This window comes from Anabas testudineus, chromosome 15 (genome assembly GCF_900324465.2).
Source record: "Anabas testudineus chromosome 15, fAnaTes1.2, whole genome shotgun sequence".
Lineage (NCBI taxonomy): Eukaryota > Metazoa > Chordata > Actinopteri > Anabantiformes > Anabantidae > Anabas > Anabas testudineus.
The window spans coordinates 8,015,248-8,036,164 of NC_046624.1; the positions used below are offsets into that span (position 1 = coordinate 8,015,248).

The following is a 20,917-nucleotide window of genomic DNA, read 5'->3' on the forward strand; positions in this document are numbered from 1 at the left end:
TGGTTCAGTCAAGAATACTTGGAGAGAGATTAATTTATTCTCACTGATGTTTTATCATGGATGGCTCTTGAATATATTTCAAGTATATATTGCAAAAGGCCCATAGCTCTGGTCTTTGTGATTTATTTTTAGAGTTCTAGTACCTCTACTACTTGTGCCAGTGTTTTAATAGTACTACCACAATATAGGAACGCATGATGTGCCTACTACCAAGCAAAACCCTGTGTAAGGCAAGAGACACTAACAGCAGAAAAGGACCAGGTGGGAAAAATAAATGAATGAAAGTTGAATTTGATTTAGGTGCTTCAATGTCGGGGCCATGGTTTTGTGTATGCTGGCTCACTGTCACACACTCTGTGTCTGGGCTTTTTTTGGACACTTGACTAGAAGCCATTCTTTTTTTCACATATTTAAGCTATTATATGGATTAATTTAAATAACTACTCTCATTTACAACATTCACTCAAACATCACTCTGTTAATTATGGTTTAAACTAAATCTGTGATGTAAAATAATTTACACATATCCTCTAGATAGTAACTTGGTTCATGTTTACTCGTCGTAGTGGCATCCAAATATCACTTAATTAAAACAGCTCCTCATAACAACTGCTGTGTAAGGTTTTATAATTCTGTCCTAATTAGATGCTTTCTATCACCCACACACAATATGCCAAAAAGTCTTATGTGGGTGGATGTTTGGTAACTAGCAGTAACATAAATATATGCAGCTGAGCATGTGAAGTTTTTGTGCATCACAACTGGTGAGGACATTATTACGTGACTTGTTATGTTTCAGAAGGTTTCTGCTGAAACAAAGACAATGTACATACGATGCTGACCAATGCTTGTACGCATGTGGTTCCTTGTGTTTCTATTGATTGAACAGTGTAGGAGGTCATGTAACGCAAAAAAATAGTGGCAATTCAATGTGTTATTCTAATGTTGACACCTACTGTAGATGCCAGGGTGACAAAATCATTTGGCTCAGGTTTGTGTCCAACTTCAACTACCAGCTGTTCTGCTGTCCCAATAATAATTTTGCTCATGCACGTCCCAGTATTCTGCTGCTCTCTGCTGGTGGTAAATGACTAGCACAGATTTTAGAGTCATCACTGTTTGGTGCTTCATACTGGAACTGATAGGCAGAGCTCTGCAACTAAACTCAGTCTGCACATGGTTTCATTAATATTTTATGAGAAAATCTTGATGTTTATGTTCAAATTCAATTTTTGTTAAACAGATATACTGAAGAAATACAGAAGAATTAGTTACTTAGTTGTCATTTATCATGTCAAACACCAACAGCAGACATGCAAACATGACCACACTGATGTAAGGATGACAAATGACACATCACTAGGATTTGTTATGAAGGATCTCTGTGTAACAGCAGCAGTCCCCTGCTGCAGTGCAGGACGTGAGACTGCACTGATCACTCAGATCACTGTCGTGTGTGTTGTATCATCTGTACTTAAAATAAAGTTGAACCTCGAGTTGTGGCAGAAAAAAAACTCTCTGCGCGCCAAAGTCGGGCATGTTGACACCACGTGACTTCGTGACGTTTGCTATACTCGCTTGTGATTGGCGGAGACCGGTGTCCACGCCCACGACTTCCCGTGCGTGTCTTTCCCGCGAACGGGATGTGTAGCTGGGTGCTAGGTGACGCTTAGCATCGTGACAAAAATAATATAAATAATAGAAAATAGTATTTAAACTCGCACACATGGCGAAGCAAAGCTCTCTTTTCAATTTTTTCACCAAGTCTCCGCCGCCGGTGTCCAAGGCAAAGCCGAGTCCCTCTCCGACGGAGGCAGATTTGCCTCCTTCGTTGGAGAAGTCCAACACTTCTCCGAAAGAGCAAGCTAAACAGACGGCACAGCAGCAGCCGAGCAAGAGCAACAAACGTCAAGGCAAGGGGGACTCCGGGTGTGCAAAAAGGGGGCTTCAAGAAACTGTTTGGCGACAAGGCCCCAGCTGCTAAAGAGAGGTGAGTTAGCCGTGGGACGGGTGTAATTGCTGGAGCCACGTTGTGCACTGTTGGTGTGCAAGGCCCCCCAGACACGCTGAACCATCCCTCCTTAACGTAAACGATGTCATTTTAAAAAGCAACTAAGTGCTCGTTTAGTGTGTTAAAGGGATTCATGTTGGGGTGTTAGCCGGCTTTGGAAAAGCTGCAGATGTTTACTGGCTAACATAGTGTGTCCATGTCCATAGAGGGGGTGTCGGTGCATGTGAACATGTGAACTCGACTTGAAGAGAGATCTACAAACTGCCCAGTGGGAGGTCAAATCCCTGCTGATCAATCTAATGTGACAACGTGACATGTGGAGATCAACCCAGCTTCTTTGTCATTGGCCCCCCAGTTGTGTTTATCCCGACTTTATGTTTGTTTTTTTTTCTCTTTCTTCAGCACCTCCTCATGCTCATTCAGTGCTGGTGCCCTTGTGTGGGCTAAACTGGAGGGACACCCCTGGTGGCCATGTATGGTGGTACCCCAGCCTCTGACTGGACAGCAGATGAGAGGCCGCGGTAGAGACCAGCGGATACATGTCCATTTCTTTGATGAACCTCCTACTAGAGGATGGGTCAGCACCAAATATATTCGAGAGTACCAAGGTTTTTAACTATTCTCATAATAATTATGATAATAATAATGTTGACTCACATTGGCATTGTTAAATGATGAGGTTGTACACTTTGTTGCAGGCTCTGACAGTAGTGATGCTAAAACTGGAGGGGTGTTCTTCAGCGGGAAACCTGTAATTCGTCGTGCAATGGAGCTTGCTGACAAAGTAATGTTTGACAGCCCTGAAAAAAGACTAAAGATTCCTCTCTGCAAAGATCCATCTGATGATGAAGAGGAAGATGAAGAAATGGAGGTGACATTTGCACATATGTTTGATTGATATATTGCTGATAAGAATAGCATTAGTTATTTTTAACCAGGACAATAACACAAAATACATATTATCTTTGCTTATCCTTGTGTTTTCTCAGCTTGACAAGTCGACATTAACTGATGAGGACCTCACTGATGAAGATGAACAAAAAAATAAAGAGGGGAAGCCATCCAAAGTCAGTCGGCGTTCATCCCGCACTTCAACAGAAAAGGGAAATAAAGCAAAGCGGCGTCGTATAATTGTAGCTTCAGATAGTGATGGTTCAGACGAGGAATTCAAACCAGAGCAAGCTGCGTCCAGCAGTGAGGATGAGGAGGAAGAAGGAACAGTGAGCAGTGGAGAGGAGGAAGCGGAGAGCACCCAAGAGTCTGAAGCAGAAAGCCCTGTCAAGCCTGCAAAGCGCAAACGTCCTGCAGAAAAATCTGCTAATGCAAAACCCAAGATATCAACAAACCCGTCGGCTGCACCTAAACGGGCCCCAGCAGTTGTCACAGCAGATACAAAGTCGCGTTTGTCAGTGTTCTCTGCTCCTGACAGCTTTGAGAGCCAGACAAATGGTTCAGGCAGTGGTGGAGCCGCAACAATTTGGGACCATGAGAAACTGGAGTGGCTCCAGGACGGCAGGAGGAAAGACAGTCGAAGGCGGAGACAGACAGAGGATGATTACGATGCAACCACTCTGTATGTGCCAGAAGACTTTCTAAACAGAAACACTCCTGGTATGCGTCGATGGTGGCAGCTCAAATCTGAGATGTTTGACACAGTGATTTTCTACAAGGTGGGGAAGTTCTATGAGCTCTACCACATGGATGCTGTGATTGGAGTCAATGAGCTGGGACTAACCTTCATGAAGGGGAATTGGGCGCACTCAGGCTTTCCGGAGATCGGCTTTGCACGTTTCTCAGATGTTCTGGTGCAGAAAGGCTACAAGGTGGCTCGAGTGGAACAGACAGAGACCCCAGATATGATGGAAGCACGCTGTAAGACCATGGCTAAGCCCACAAAGTTTGACCGTGTGGTGAGGAGAGAGGTGTGTAGGATAATCACACGTGGAACTCAAACCTACAGTGTGTTGGACGGTGCCCCCTCAGAGTGTCAGAGCAAGTTTCTGCTGAGTTTAAAGGAAAAAGCTGAAGAGGAAAGCTCTGGCCGTTGCCGCACCTACGGAGTCTGCTTTGTTGATACTTCAGTGGGTTATTTCCATGTAGGCCAGTTCCCAGATGATCGTCACTGCTCACGGCTGCGCACCCTGATAGCACACTTTGCCCCTGCCGAGGTGCTCTTTGAAAAGGGGAACCCATCTGTTGAAACACGCAAAATACTCAAGGCCTCTCTGTCCTCTGCTCTGCAGGAAGGTCTGAATGCGGGAACACAGTTCTGGGATGCCCAGAAGACTCTTAAAACCTTTTCGGAAGAAGATTACTTTAAAGAGACGGCTGTCAAGGAGCAGGACACAGGGAACACGTTTCTTCCAGCTGTTCTAAAAAAGATGACCTCTGAGAGTGACTCACTGTGCCTTACTCCTAAGGAGGGCTATGAGCTGGCACTGTCAGCACTGGGTGGATGTATATCCTACCTAAAGAAATGCCTGGTAGACCAAGAGCTGCTCTCCATGGCGAATTTCGAAGAATATGTTCCTGTTGATTTTGAGATGGAGAAGGCTGCTGGACCGGCCAGTTTCTTTGCTCAGACTCGACAGCGTATGGTCCTTGATGGAGTGACTATGGCAAACCTGGAAATTTTTCAGAATGGGTCAGGAGGAACAGAAGGGACGTTGCTGGAGCGTTTAGACACCTGCTCAACTCCATTTGGCAAGAGGCTGCTGAAGCAGTGGCTTTGTGCACCTCTGTGTAACCCCACATCAATCAGAGATAGGCTGGACGCAGTGGAGGACCTGATGGGTGCTCAGGCCGAGGCTGCTGAGGTTTCAGACCACCTGAAGAAGCTCCCAGACTTGGAGCGTCTTTTGAGTAAAATCCACAGCATCGGCACTCCTCTGAAAGGGCAGGACCACCCTGACAGCAGAGCGGTTCTTTATGAGGAGGTCACCTACAGCAAGCGCAAGATTGCAGACTTTCTTTCAGCACTTGAAGGTTTCAAAACTATGCAGGAGATCATTTCTGTCCTTGCTTCAGTTGCAGGAAAATTTCAGTCAACATTGCTATGTCAAGTGGTCAGTCTAAAAGGTGAAAAGGATGGCCTCTTTCCCGACCTTTCTGCTGAACTAAAACGCTGGGACACAGCCTTCGACCACCAAAAAGCCCGCACTACTGGTGTCATAACCCCTAAAGCTGGCTTTGACCCAGAGTATGACCAAGCCCTGACTGGAATCAAGAGCTGTGAACGAGAGCTGCAAGATTACCTGGACAGACAGAAGAAGAGACTTGGCTGTAAAAGCATGGCCTACTGGGGAACTGGACGAAACCGCTACCAGATGGAGGTGCCCGACAGCGTCTCAGAGAGGAACATTCCTGAGGAGTATGAGGTGAAGTCTACAAAGAAAGGCTGGAAGCGTTATGTGACAAAGGAGACGGAGCAGCTGTTCTCCGAGCTGCAGGGATTTGAAGAGAAGAGAGACGCTGCACTGAAAGACTGCATGAGAAGGCTCTTCTACAACTTTGACAAAAACTACAGAGACTGGAAAACTGGTGTGGAGTGCATGGCAGTCCTAGGTAATGATAAACAAGCTTTTATGCTAATTCATTATAGTTGTTGATGACAGAAATGTGTCTGAGAAAAACGTCGCTCCTTAGTGAGTACCTTCCCTTTATGTTGGCTTTGTAAACCGACTTTGCATTGCAGGTGTCTGCTCTGAATACATTTCCTGGAGCTACTGATATACATCAGTAATGTGTGACACCAGTTAAGTGACTGTTAGAAATTTTCTGGCGTTGAGTAATTATCGCTAGTACAAAGAAACTAATTGTTGTAGAACACCAGTGGACAGGATCTTCACTCAGCTTGGAGCCTTCTACCACTGAGAGAGCCTTTGATTTTATTTAGTTTCATAGAACAGAACTACCCAATCCCATAAAATACCAACAAATTTGTGAGAGTTTTAAAGAATTGACTCTTACAGGACTTAAAGCCTTGTTTCGATTATTAAGTTGTTCTAAATGTTTTTCCAGATGTGCTGCTGGCCTTGTCGCGCTACAGCCAGGGAGGAGATGGCCCAATGACCAGGCCCCAGGTGTTGCTCCCCGAGGGCAACGACCAGGTAGCACCTTTCATTGAGCTCACTGGATCCCGCCACCCGTGTGTTACCAAGACCTTTTTTGGCGATGACTTCATTCCTAACGACGTCCACATCGGCTGTCCTGGCAGCGATGAAAGCGACGAGGGAAAAGGTCACGCCTCTTGTGTCCTCGTCACAGGGCCGAACATGGGTGGAAAGTCTACTCTCATGAGACAGGTGCGTGTATGGTCATGTATGGGTGTATATTTTTTAGTTACTCTGTGTATGAAGGTACAAAAACTGTCTAGGAGAATGACACTTGCACACAGAGGGTATGGGTCTATTTGAAGTGCGTGTTGGCTCACATTGAGATACTGTGTTTTGTGTTTTGTTTTTTTGTAGTGTGGACTTGTGATCATCTTAGCTCAGCTGGGTTGTTATGTTCCTGCTGAGAGCCTGCGCTTCACACCAGTGGACAGGGTCTTCACTCGGCTGGGAGCCTCGGATCGTATTATGGCTGGTAACGCTCCTTTAAATGAAGTATAATTTTATTTTAATCCTCTGTCACATGGGCTAAATTAGCATTATCCTATATGTGTTCTCTAGGAGAGAGCACCTTCTTTGTGGAGCTAAGCGAAACTGCCAGCATCCTGCATCATGCCACTAAACACTCACTTGTGCTTCTGGACGAATTAGGTAAGCTTTGGTAGCTTATCTAAGATGGACTTAATGCTTATTTATAGTAACAGTGAAGACATACGCAGTCTTCTCAGCGCTGTTTGTTTTTATGGTTGTATGTTTTTGTGGGGTGTAATTATTCAGCTGTGAACTGTTTGCAGGAAGGGGCACAGCAACATATGATGGCACAGCGATTGCTAGTGCTGTTGTGAAGGAGCTTGCTGAGAAGATCTGCTGTCGCACCCTGTTTTCTACACATTACCACTCCCTGGTGGAGGACTATGCTAACAACCCTGCTGTGCGGTTGGGCCACATGGTGAGTACAGCAAGGCAAAACACTCATGGGTCTATACATGGGTCAATACATGGGTCAGCACTGAAAAACATAATTTCAACAACTGGTTCCATGTTGATTATTGATTGTAAGCACACATCAATAATTAACACCCAGCTTGGCAGCTTCTGCCGTGCTCTCAAGTACCTTTTTTCTGATGGTGTGCAGGCACCTCGTTTAAAGTTTAACGTTCCTGCTTTATCCCCGTTCAGGCGTGCATGGTGGAGAATGAGTGTGAGGATCCAAGTCAGGAGACGATTACATTCCTCTACAAGTTCATCACTGGTGCTTGTCCAAAGAGTTACGGCTTCAATGCTGCTCGGCTCGCCAGCCTGCCCGAGCAGGTCATCCAGTCAGGACACAAGAAGGCCAGAGAGTTTGAGAAGAGCACCATCAGCCTCAGACTCTTTAAGTATGTATTTGTATTGCAGTATTGCTCATCCACAACCTAAATTCTGTATCAACAACCACAGCCTTATGATGATTTCCTCTCCTGTTCTTTCTCAGGAAGCTGTGCCAGTTTGCTGATGATGCTTCTCTGGACCACAATCACTTTTCTTCACTTGTTCAGATGCTCAGCACCTTGTAGTTTGTAAATAATGATTTGGTTTAGCTGACTTTAGTTTTCAGTTCTCAGCACTTGGTGGGGGGAAAAAAACACTACCGTAATGATCTAATAAAGTTTATTTTTAAAAATTGACAATGTTTCATCTAGGAAATTAAACCCTTTTAATTCACGCTAGCGCCTACATAACGGTTATTGAATACTTCACAATATATTAAGTCTAGATGTTATGATACATGCATACATTTCAGTCTGTATGAGAACCCACAATCACCAGTACACATGAATGGGAGGGGGGAAGGGGAGCAATGAAACCATATAGCGCTGTATATAGATACTTGTCTCAGCTTCAGTAGAGTAAAAGCCTAAATTCTCCAGCAACGTTGGCAAACGAGTAGGAACAGATTAAAATTAACTGTGCTTCTCACAAGACTTGTTTTTCTTGGCTTTGACCAAAGTAAAAAATAAAAGTTTAATAAAAACATCAAGAAGCAGTGTGTGTATGTCGTTTCTTCTAATATACGGTCAAATGTCTACAATATATTATCTGCTTGACAGTCTGTGTACCACAGAGTACAACTATGCAGAATAACCTGACTCAAACCGTGTGCTTTATTTGGTAAACAAAGACGAGGCTGCATCTAAATTAGAAACGTCATTCCTACAGTTACCGAACTGCAGCCATGAGTAAAAAGGCTTCATTTAGTCCCATATCATCCTCATTAGACTTTTCCTGTAGGTCTAATGGTGTTTCATGAATAACAAAAAAATATGCATAGATTAAGACAAACCTAGTCCAAACAGAATATACAATATACAACTCTTGTGAAAGCACATTTCATAACATTAGTTTTTTCTGTATTGCAAATGTGGATGAGTCAACATTGCTGGAGAAAATGTTTAGTGTTTTCCTCTCTTTTCTCTGATCTCTTTCACAGAAAGAAGTTAGATACTGCGACATGAGTATAATTACAGCAATTCTAGGGTATAATAACCAAAAAAATTAACACATTTAATAAAATAAAGACATTCAAGTACAGTATGATTTTGCATGAAAATACAAAACTACACAAAAAGCATTAAAATCAAATCTCAACAGTTGTCTTGAGTGGGGAAAAAAAAGCTGAAGTGCTAGGTCGTTTTTTTTCCCGTACATATCATACGAGCACGTCGGTTGCCCAGTGATGGAAGCATTGTTGTATTTGGGGTCTTTGCCTCCATGTGACAAAAGTTGTGCCTCTTCTGACTGAGCTTCTGTTCGCAATGTGGCTGTACATGACTGCGGTGACTGGTTACTCCACTTCTTAAAAGCAGATGAGCCTCGGTGGCTTTTTTTTTGTCCATCTTTCGCCCACAAACCCTGAGTCAGCTGCTCTTCTGCTCTATCCCACTGAGGTCTTTTTTTTTTCCATCAAATAACTGAAGAAAATGAAAAAAGCGAGGCCACCATAATCAGACCTTTTTTTTCCTAAATGTCTCCTTTTAGCATATCCAAGTCTTTTTTTTTTTTAAAGTCATTTTATATGCTCTGCCAAAGTGGATCTGTATTTTAGTTTGGATTTCCTCCTCCACTGCACAGTTTAAAGTGTCTTATGTCCATTACTGCTGACACGCAAAAGGACCTTGGTTCTTGAGCTCAGTTGTGCTGCAGTGTATTGGATTCTATAGGAGGAGCTGAATCATACAGTGTGTCTGTGTCATGAGTCGGCTCTCCGGCTAACGTGCAAGGATTTGACAGCGTCCCTGCACCACAGTCACAGAAGAATCTGCAGGTGGAGACATGAAAAGAAATTAAATACAGTAGAAACACATACATTTCATAAACTAATTCAGAACCCAGGAAGAGAAAATCTCTCGTTTAGTGCCACATTTGACCATCTTTGACACTGATGAAAGCTGACATACAGCTCAGCAGTGCCTCACTAAGAGACCTGTAGTGTCCTAGATCGGGTTGCACCAGCTCACTCTACCCACTCAAGTGTGAATTATTAAATTGAATAATAAATACATCCCTCAGCTGGTATAGAACATTGTGAATTGTGTATTTACAAGATGGAAACAACTATTTGACTAATGTCAATGTGTTTCTTCCATGTTTACACTGTTACTGATCAGCAAGGTGCCTCTTATATTCTCGAGGGTCACACTGAAAATTGAAAAGCTAAATTTGTGTTGTTGACTTGTTTGTGTTGCAACCGGTTTTAAGTTTGAGATTTGTGACATATACAACAAAGCATATGTGTAGCAGACAGATGTTCTTCAAACAGGGTTCTCTCTTTTACAGATGGATTTGTATCCTCAGTGGTGTTCAATGGCAAGAGTGTAATGCATTCTGTGTTGAATTCAGATACTGCACGGCAGAACTCAATTATGTTAACAGTCGCTCCGAGAGCGAATGAGATTATTTTTTGTCCAATTCCATCACTGTCTCCCACACAGTCAATGTTTTGATGAGGTGTCTTTTGCTCCAGTTCATTTCTACACCTGCTCATTAACATAATTTCATGCCACCTTTGAAACACAGTACAATGCTCAAACCTGCCTTCCTGACACCCACGATCAGGCCGTGTTAGCTTATGCTCTCATCCGTCAAGTCAAATCAGCACGAAAATATGCAGAGGGATTTGGAGAGGGTTTATTTTGGTTACTCAGTGGTGACAGCCTTATTTGTAGTAATGAGTAAGTAAGACTGACCTATCATGTCTGATGAACTCCACATCATGTCCTTGGTGACACTTCTTGATGCAGTTCACACAGATGGCATTGCGGTCTGTTGTGTTACAGGTGTGACACCTGTGAGAACCCAAAAAGTATTTGTTAGTCACAAAACAGATGAACTGTTGAGGATATTCTATTCGCCTTGACTGCTAGTATTAACATAAATTACCTGTAAAAATCGTGCATTGGGTAGCTGGTGTAACTTGAAATCTTGTACAGGCACTGACCTCTGCTCACAGCCTTTTCAATGGCATCTTGATTGTTCAATATTTTATTATCTGGAAGAAAGATAAACAATTGGTAACTCACATTTTGATCTGGTAAATCAGAGGGTATCAAGAAAAAAAAAATGTGATCCCGACAGTACCTTTCATTGTAACATTGACACCAGATGCAAGAAACAATCCTCCAAAGCGATTGTTGAAGATCTGATTGCCCTCTAGTGTTGCTGTGGCGTGATTGGTGATCTCAATACCTACAATTACAAAACAGTTCATATAAAAGAGCTCCCAGTACTGCCTGTTTACACGAGAATATTTTTTCAGATGTTAAGAAGTCATGATAATTACACAAACACTTAATCACAATATCAAACAATGACTTCAAATAATTACAGCACAGGTGTTACCCACCTGCAGCGAAGCCGTCAAATATTCTGTTTTTCCGCAGCACAGGGTGGCTGTTGGTGCTAATGAGGACTCCTGCTTGAGCATTTCTGAAGATGTCATTTTCCTCTAACAAACCTGAAGACAGCAACAACACTTCAATTACACAAACCATTGACATGAAACAGTTACTGTATTAATATTTCAGAGTGTACCTCTGAGCCTTTCACTGTTTATTTAGGCATTTAACGCATACATGAATTTGTAGGTACAATGTCCACATAACAAGCTATTCAAGGCTGCAGCTCTGTAAATTTTACATAAAACTGACTTATAGCCAATTATGCTCCAAAAACCTCCTTTGGCTTAACTGTGATCCCATTCAGTCAAACTGATTGGTTACCTCTTCCTCCATTGAATATACAGATCCCACCATCTCTCCCGTCATGGATCTTATTCCTGCGTAGGGTGGGGTTGCTGTCCGTCTTGATCCACACTCCTGCCATGGCATTGTCAAAGATTTCATTGTCCTCGATAAAGCCTAAGCCTGAAAAACACATGTTCATGTTCACTCCTTGGGTCACTGGGCGTGAACTGTTGTCACATTGCCCAAACAGTATTAGCAACAGCCATGGAGGCCATGACATGAACAGAACAGACTTCTCTGCTTCTCACCAGAGTTGTAAACCAAAATCCCTCCATTCTGGCCTCCCCAGATTTTGTTTCGCCTGATCTTGGGATTGCTGCCAGTCCTGTTACAAAATGGATACACAAGAGGCCGTTAATCCAAAGCTTCACCAATGACAAATGCATAGATCATCATATCTGTGGCTAATTTATCCAAATTCTTCACAAAACAAATTTGATTTCATTCAGGATTTTAGGTAAATATTTATTTTTCACAAACCTAATTTGAACTCCAGAGTACATGTGATTGTAGATGTCATTGTCTTCCAGCACACCGTGGCCATTGTCATAGAAGTAGACCCCAACCTATTAAAAAAAAAAAAAAAAAAACAGTAATCGCATATTAGTTCTCTTTTTAAATATAAACAGAACAATTAGCCAGTCTGACAATGCAATCAAATACATGATGTCAGAATTTACATTAATGTCAGATAACAGGATAGGTTTATTCAAGGCTGTGATGAGACTCTTCACATCACATTTATTTTTCATCATTAAACTCATAAGTAGCCTCACAATCTTACCTGCTTCCCGCTGTGTATCCTGTTCCTCCTCAGTACCGGGGTACTTCCTGTTGTTACCCACACTCCTGCCAGGGTGTTGCTGTACACCTCATTCTCCTCTATAACTCCTTGTCCTTTTTCATGCTGCATGATACAAAACCCACCGTGCATCACTGCTTTGTTTCCAAGTGACAGCATGATAAAACTGAACATGTGACATTTCAAGATTTAAGACTTGTTAGATTTAAGGCTGTGTACGTTTCAAAAATATTTACCACGTATATGCCGCCATGCTGGCCGTCATGGATCTTGTTGTGTCTGACAATAGGACAGCTGTTCGTCCTGATCTGGATTCCTGCCAGGGCATTACCGTAGATGTCGTTCCCTTCAATGAGGCCTCGGCCATCGCCAAAAATATAAACACCACCTTGGTTGCCATTAAAAATGGCGTTGCCCCTGAATTTGGAACGAAAAATAAATAAATTGACAAGGTTCCAAATTTATGTTAGGACACTACCTTTTAAACGATTTTCAACTAACATAGACAGTTAAGGCATACTGACCTTATTGTAGGGTCACTGTTAGACGTGATCCACACACCAGCAAAATTATTTGCATAGATCTTGTTTTCTATGAATTGGCCACGGCCTTTTTCATGCACGTAGATTCCCCCCGTTTGACCATGATGGATCTCACAACGAACCACTGTTGGATTGGCGTACGCCTTGACCTCAAAGCCGGCTATACGGTTCCTATGGATGTTACAGCTCTCAAAGTAGCCCTGCAAATGAACAGAGTAATACTAATTTACTGTTTGTCCTTTTACAGCAACAAACAGAATGAATGAGAACCTTGTTACTCATACACTGCATAAATATAATTACATTCATATTCCTATAAGGAAGAACTACTACTACTACAAATTTACGACAACTGTTTTATTTCCCAAAAGAGCAAACACTTTTAAGTAGTGTCTTACCATGCCGTGGTCAAATGTAAAAACACCCACGTCTCTGCCGTGGTGGATGTGATTTCGCCTGATGATTGGGTTTCCATGGTTTTTCACCCAGATACCAGCCAGAGCGTTGTTTGAGATCTCATTGTCTTCGTATATTCCCTGAAAAATTAACAATAAATTGAAGACTTTGAACACTGAATCTTCACTTGTCATGCTTTCTCACTCTATTATTTTAATTACACATATACAGGCTGGTTTACAATAGAAAAAAACTGTTCATGAAACCAGCCAGGAGTGTATTGGTGAATTGTGAAAGACGGACCGTACAATAACATTCATAGATGACATATGCTTTCAATTGTTAATATCTAAACAACATGTGAAAGCTGTGAGTTACCTGTGCATGGTCAGTGATGTAAAGACCAACGTTTTCACAGTCACTGATGTTGCAATGTTTTATTGTGGGACATGCGCCCTGGCCACTGACACAGACAGCTGATCCCACTGGAACAAGCAGGATAAAGATGTATTAGTACATTTCCATGCAACACAAATTCAGCAAAAAAGTATCCCGAGGTCAGAATATTCATTCTAGCTGCACTACCTGTACATGTGCTGCGTATGATGCAGTGGTCGATGATGGGGCTGCAGTTGACTGTAATCTCTAAGCAGTGGTGTGCATTGTGATGCTGGGCGGATTTATCGTCAGGATTGAACTGCAGTGGACACAAACATTGTTATGATCATGACATAGGGAGCAATTGCGCATAATAAACTTTAAGGTGCCCTTATATATATAGAATTTTGCAAAAAGACAGGTAGGATTATCTCACCCTTATTGTCATGTAGCCAACGTAAGCATCTTCTGAGCCTTCCATAAATACAAATGTTGAGTCTCTAGTATTCTCAATGATAACTTTCTCATCTACTTTTCCAGGTGCTACAATAAATTATAAAAAAAGCTTGAATGAGAAAGAGACAAGGCTAAACAAATGCACCATGAAGTGTGTAAACATGACCTCGGATGGACATACCGGCTCCAATCATTGTGATAGGCGACTCGATGTAGATCCACTCATCTGTGTAAATACCAGAGTGGACAAATATCAGGCCGTCAAAGTGAGGCTCCTGACCCCCTCCGAGAGCATCCTCAATGGTGTCATAGTACTGTTGGAGAAAACATCACGAGTCTGGTAAATGACAGGATCAACCAAATGGGTAAAAACTAAACGAAAATGATGGCAGCAGTTCACTTACAAACATGTTATCTCTCCCTTTGTATCTGGCAGGATTACTGTAGAAGTGTTCTGCAAAGCCTGGTTTTACATGGGCCCCTTTATACTGTAAAAACATATTGACAAGATTATTCACCCCTCAAAAAAAACAACAGAAGTTTATTGTAGACTATAAAGACACTGTACTGACACTGCATTTTAAACAGGATGGAGAAGAAAAATCTTTCCTAGAAAAGACTTTTTGTTCCAAGGAAAACAATCCTAAAGGTCAATATATCACAAAGGAATACAATTTAAACACTGTATCCTGAATGTCACCATTATGGCCTGTGGTGTTGCCCTTTTCATGTGACATTAGCTGTCTGTACACAAGAGGACTTTAAGTCACTCACAAGCAACATTTGGCAACAAACATATTTATGTAAAGATTAAAAGCACGTAAATATCATCTAATTTATGCATTTTCAACATTAATGTTGCTCGTGACTATGTCATCGTTTGCCTAATGGCTCCAGCACCCTAGCGATTCTTAAGAGGTAAGGTGTTTTTTTTTTTTTTTTGATTCATTGGATGGGTTCTACCCCAAATAACCTCAACTTTCCAAAAAATGTTCACATCAGTATATTTTAAAGCACCTAAACATTACAATTACTCTTTATTTACCTGTATTTTCAAATGATTCCATTGTTTTCGTAGTCTCCTTTATTTAAAGTGTAAACTGAAGAAACTGCATTTTCTCCATTAATGTAAATACTACCATAGATATCTACTATAAGGGTAAGGGTTCTAACAGTTTGCTTCCTTGTAAAAATACAAATACATTTGTTTGCCATTGAACAAAATAAAAGAAATGTATTAATAATAATAGCGATACAGCAAGTAAGACTTTTATAACTTCAACACTAAATCACTAAGCCCATCGGAGGCTCCATACCAGTTGCTGAAAACTTTCCTTCCACGGGTTTGGTTGTTCATATTCTTCTGGATTAATCTGGTAGAACTTCCCTGCCTCAGGGTGCATCATGGGCCGCGTGTATTCAAACACTTCCATGTACAGCCTCTTCCTGAAACGAGAAGGCACTACAATGATTAACACCATGTCCTCGTTTGTGGTAAAAAAAAAAAAAAAAAAAAAAGATAGTATTGTACAGAGTGATGATTAAGTTGGTAAAGATTCTCATTCAGCTAGGTGAGGTTATCTGGAATGCGAGACATGGTCGACCTAATGAGAAAGAATCATGATTAACACAAACTTGAAGACTAAATTAAAATGTGTGTCAGGGGCCTTGATACATCAAGCTCACAGTGATTTGCACCACGTTTGAGGCAGTGTAAACACATTCACAGTGAAATTACCATGGTAAAACTCTTTATTTAGGTACTTTCTGTTACTAAGTGTTAATTAAAATGTATAAGATACAAAAGGTAAAGCTGCTGTTACACATTTATTAAACATACCAACAGGAGGGCAAATGTCTTGACATCAACAAATCTCACCAGAGGATGGGGTCATTGGCCAGTTCACTGAAGCGCTTGCATACACATGCTGCCCGGCACAAGTCCTGCTCCAGCAGGTACGAGAAGATTTTTAGCACCACCTCATCTGGCAGCTTTTCCTGCAGATACTGCTCTGCTGGAGCTGCTGGGAGGATATAGATCATGGAAATAACAATTAAATACTTTGAAAAGACAGGGCCAAGTTAGACAACAGCGGTCATATGAACATATCTACAGTAAGATTACATGAGGAAACAAAACTGTCTTGAGTCACAATATCAATACAGTACTTGTGCAGCAAAAACAAACACCCAGACTTTGCTAACAGAGCAGCAGATTCAATTGCAATGTGTAAAATGTGTGTAACAATTTGGATGCAGTCTTATATGCAGTGTTAGTACATGTTTACAATAGTAAATTAAGCAGCAAAATTAGCTAAAGTCCTCTTTTACTTCTAATCTTAAAAACTCAGAGTGTCATCCTAATAGTCAATCAATGCTTATTTGATTTCATTACATACTGGTTACTGCTTTTCCGTGCAATTATCAATCACAATCACTCATTAAGTGGATTGATTTGTTTATCACACATAAATAAAAAAAGAGCAGCTGTTCATGTGGAAGTTTTCATCTACTTTTAAAATAAGAAAAAATGGTGACACAAAAAGATTAATTGTGAAGAAAAACGTCATATGTGCTATTTGGAAGTAATTTTGGTTGTAAAACAGATCATGTGGAGCTACTTTGAGCACAAGACTTTGACACAAAGCTATGTATGATGACTGCAAAGTCAGAACCAAATGTCATCCAGTGGGGCAAAGATCTATTTTGGATTATTTGGATAGCAGTACACAGTATGAAGAAATCCCAAAAATAACAGACTTGTGTGATGGCACTGCTTCTTTGCTAAATTGTTTTTAAAGGAAATCATCTGTGAAAGTGAACCCTTAAAAATATACATTAGACCATTTTACAAATTAGCTAAATGCCCCTCAAAACCCAATGATAAATACACTGCAACAGCTCAAACTATATATCTCGAATTACCTGGTAAATCTTGACACTTTCCCGAAACTCTAGGGCGTTTAGGTCGGTGTCCAAAGTTTTCTGTGGTTGAAGTGGAAGCGCCCTGAAGATTAAAAAGAAGAAAATATTTTTTTTATCATTATCATTTTATCATTATTTTATATCATTTATTGTGCTTTATTAAAATCATATGCTTATATACCATCATTCAAGATTTCCTTGTAACTGTACCTCCATGTTTGTCTTTGTCGGACACACTGTTCTCTTGGGTAGAGACTTTCTTCTAAGTTGATAGGGACTATTCTGAGCTCCTGGACCGGATTCTTCTGCGACCATATCTGCATGAACGTCCTCATCTGCAAATCGTGTAAAAGAAAAAATGACTTCTAACTTCTAATGCTATTAATTGAAGCAAAACAGTAATACTGTATTTTATTATTATTATTACATATCAAGACAATGGAAAATAAATGTGTGTGATGTGATGTCAACAACATATTCATGCTATTTAAGAAACTGTATATTCATGAGTTTGAATTCAATATTAAGTACTATGAATAATGCTACTGGGTGTGTAATACCTTGCAATGCTATATAATACTCTGTACTATTGAGCTTTGAAGAATACACTTCCATTATTACCAATAATGGAAGTTAACTTTCAAAGACAGATCTTCGCTACAATGCTTTAACTGTCTACTACATGTTATGACAATTTGAGCTTTGAAACACAATTTTTTACAGTAATCAATGCATTATAGTAACGTCACAGGACAAAACTAAGAAAAAACAAAAACAGGTTTTGTTCATTACCTGCTCTGTATGCTACAAATTGATTACAGATCCTATCAAGAGAGGATTTAATCAACAGTAAAACCAAACAACCATAGCATCAACCCTGACCTAAAACAGACACCCATTTATACGGCTATTCACCACAGCATGATAAGTTGATAGCTACCCCAGATGGGAGATGCAAACTCTGCCTGCTCGTTGCTCTGGTTGCAAAGATGACTCTCCCCAGCTACTTGGCCAGTAACCACTACAAACATCGTCTGTGTAACAAACTGAGCCAGTTAAAGCTAAATGCATGTAGCTGTAAACCGGCACAATATATAGGCTCTCCTGTCGTAAACAAAATATGCATATTTAAAAACAGCAGTACACATCATTTTTTAAGCAAATCCACTTTGATGGGAAACATGCAAGGATGCTGGCGTTGATCTGTCACCAACCACACTATTATTATTTATTCATTACTTATCACCTTCAAACAACAACTGAAGTAGTGTGTGCATATCAAGGCAGCAGGTCAAATAAAAAAACAAAAAAAAACAAAAAAACAAAGTGATTGGTAGATGCAACTCTAAAAACGATGAGCTTGAGTATGGGGTCGTTTTGCATTAAGTTTTGTTTTCTTGAAAGGAAACAAGTCTCTAAGATGCAACCATCAAATTGTGAGCTGTGAGATCCAACATAATATGTCAAAAGTCCACCTATTAAGGTTAAATCACATCCAGTAACCAGCCACTAGTGTTACTGATCAGTGTCATTCAGTCCGACTGGGAATCCAGCACCGGCTTTCATCCATGGCAACTGTGATTAAAGAGCATCCCCGGCTAATGTTTACTTTGAAACACTGTCGGCAATATTCGTTTACATTATGCCGTTTGCTGTCACACTGCGTTACTGTAAGAAAGACCTCGAAAATGAGGTGACTGAGGTGTGATAGTGATGTTAATGCATTATCTACACACAATATATCTACACATTTCGATTTTGTTTCCATTTTAATGTTGCAAAAAAAAAAGGTTTTCCTTTTCTTGAAAACGCCAGGACGGCTAGCCAAACATGCTAATAATAACAGCAGGCACAATCTAGCTTCAGTTAGCATGCTACGACAACTGGTAAAACCACTTTGTGTGTGTGTGTGTGTGTGTGTGTGTGTTTCCCTGCGTTTCTCACCCATGAATCAAGCTAACCATTGACTAATGCTTGTAATTTTCACCACTAACGAATCAGTGGTTAACAAAAAAACTAAATTAGGCGACGGTGTAATGGTAGACAAGCATAAGAAAGGCCGACTCGGGGTAAAAATCAAGGAAAACAAAGCGTGGCCCGAATGCTACGTACAAACACAAAAGCCTCGGTGTTTCCTGGCTGATCAGCGACCCTTAGAGACGGCTGCTAGTTCACCACTGCTCCATCAAAACGACCAATGCTGCCCAACATACACGCTGCACATGTTCACAAACACCCCGCGGCTCCGTTCAACCACACATCACTCACTTCTAGCTGAAAGCTAGCGCTCCGTGATGCCACGGTTAGCCTGGCTAACGTTACCTCTTTCCTGGTGGTTCCTCTCCGGCTGCACCGGGCGCGGCCTCGACACTCGCCTGGGTCTTCTGCTAACGTTGCTTGCTCTGACGGAGTTCATTTGGGGTGTTGGTAAATCTTGAGGAAATGTCGAAGCCTTCACAGCAGCCGAGGCGACGCCAGGCGCGTTATCTATGTGTTTTTCTTCAGCGCTGCGCGATCTGCCATCTTTAGCCGTGGCTCCTGGGAAAAAAAAACGAACCGCGGTGTGTGTTATTCCCGTTCCCCTCCGCTGCTGTTACGTCTAGCCCCGTTGCACTGTAGCAGGAGGAGCCATGACAGACAGGCACAGTCCGTTAGGCAGTCACATCACATGGGAGGACCTCCACCGTCACGTCCCCGTCTCCGTCCACGGCGGTCTGTTCAACCGCTCAGGTATGAGTACTTACAACCTGTAGCAACTAGTAGCTACTAGCTCTAGGTGCTAGTTACTTTGCATACGTAGGTTATGCAAATTTTTAAAAACAAACCAACTAATTAGTAAGGATTTATTATAATGCATTAACAATAAGTGGTTCACCTTTACTAGCTGCTGTCTTTGCTCCTCTTTGTTGTTGTCTTTACAGCACAAATGTGAAATGAGTTCACAATGCAGACATTTAAAAGCTTGGTTTGCCTGTTGTGGAGTTTCTTAGTGGAGCGCTTGTTCTTCATTTTAAAGCACTTACTTACCTACTTATTGATACCTTTACTTTTTTTAGGCACTTTCACTTTTTTTCTTAATTGTCTACTTCCCATATTGGAGCTGTGCATAACACATGGATGGAGGATCAAGGAGTCTGGACCTTCCAGCATCCATTCATCAACAACTTCCATTAACTGATTATTGTATGTGACTTCAAAATGCTCAACAATAACATACCAGTAATGTATTTTGAAATCCTGTATCATCAAGATAAATTATTTTGAACATATGTTTCTATTCTATTATTATTATTACTGTGTAGTCTCTCGTTATCTTGCATTGTGACTTAAAGAATGAGATTAGATGAGAAGTAACAGTGAAGTTAATACCAGGGTCTGATTGAACAGATGCTAAATTGTATAGAGTGTTAACAAGAAAATTATAATGTAGCCAAAAGAACAACACCCATTCAGCAATTTATTCTACATGTGGAGACTAATTTTGAGTAATTCAAGTTTTCAAAAATAATTTTAAAAGACCTGAGTGGCATATTGAAATTTAAAATCATTTTGTCTGGTGGAAGTCAGTCTCTTCAGAGAGACCTCATATTTTATTTTCTTGCACATCAGCCTCACAGTCCACTAGATGTCTCCACATCTCCACCCCTGAGTATTCACTGCATGTCGCATGTTCAGTATGTGATGAACATCACATGAATTATTGTAATGGTGGTCCGTCTTTTTGTCTCTGTCGTCTGAATGGTGCTTCACCCTGGTTAGGTTTTTACTCGCCAGTGCTAAAATATCAGTTTGTGTTTGACATGTTGAGTGCTCTATCACCATAAACTACAATTGCATGCCTGTTCCCAGATGATACCAGCTGCTATGATACCAGTGTTGCTTTAACTCATAATGCAATTTAAAATTTACAAATGCACTAAGAAATCAGCTCTTTTCTTGCAGGCCTTGGCCTTTTACCCTGCTCAAAATTGTGCAAACACTTGCTTGCAGGATATCAATATGTTCCTGTGGTG

At 41.1% G+C, this 20,917-nt stretch overlaps 2 protein-coding genes across 4 annotated transcripts; one reads left to right on the forward strand and one right to left on the reverse strand.

Annotated features, from left to right (window-relative positions):
* The first annotated feature begins 1,619 nt into the window (after window positions 1-1,619).
* msh6 (mutS homolog 6 (E. coli)) lies at window positions 1,620-7,733 on the forward strand. The gene is given in 11 exon segments (XM_026354630.1): window positions 1,620-1,927; window positions 1,929-1,990; window positions 2,414-2,619; window positions 2,710-2,882; window positions 3,001-5,575; window positions 6,032-6,315; window positions 6,481-6,598; window positions 6,685-6,774; window positions 6,918-7,072; window positions 7,303-7,502; window positions 7,598-7,733. Coding segments are annotated over 11 exon segments (4,146 nt in total). The 5' UTR covers window positions 1,620-1,726; the 3' UTR covers window positions 7,680-7,733.
* A 26-nt stretch (window positions 7,734-7,759) lies between these two features.
* fbxo11a (F-box protein 11a) lies at window positions 7,760-19,506 on the reverse strand. 3 transcript variants are annotated; one of them, XM_026354632.1, is made up of 22 exons: window positions 19,227-19,506; window positions 17,115-17,239; window positions 16,905-16,986; window positions 15,859-16,000; window positions 15,296-15,425; window positions 14,384-14,467; window positions 14,161-14,293; window positions 13,960-14,066; window positions 13,731-13,842; window positions 13,524-13,630; window positions 13,148-13,285; window positions 12,732-12,949; window positions 12,444-12,624; window positions 12,190-12,312; window positions 11,886-11,971; window positions 11,654-11,730; window positions 11,382-11,525; window positions 11,006-11,116; window positions 10,741-10,848; window positions 10,543-10,651; window positions 10,350-10,448; window positions 7,760-9,421 (listed from the first exon to the last, which is right to left on the reverse strand). In XM_026354632.1, exons 1-22 carry the CDS (start codon window positions 19,318-19,320, stop codon window positions 9,292-9,294), a joined length of 2,640 nt encoding a protein of 879 aa, XP_026210417.1. In that variant the 5' UTR covers window positions 19,321-19,506; the 3' UTR covers window positions 7,760-9,291. The 3 variants fall into 3 exon arrangements, 2 of the variants coding, with proteins under 2 accessions (XP_026210417.1, XP_026210416.1); XM_026354631.1 differs by having other exon boundaries at window positions 15,859-16,003; window positions 19,227-19,505; XR_003298580.1 differs by having other exon boundaries at window positions 9,289-9,421; window positions 10,601-10,651; window positions 15,859-16,003.
* Between the last annotated feature and the right edge of the window lie 1,411 nt (window positions 19,507-20,917).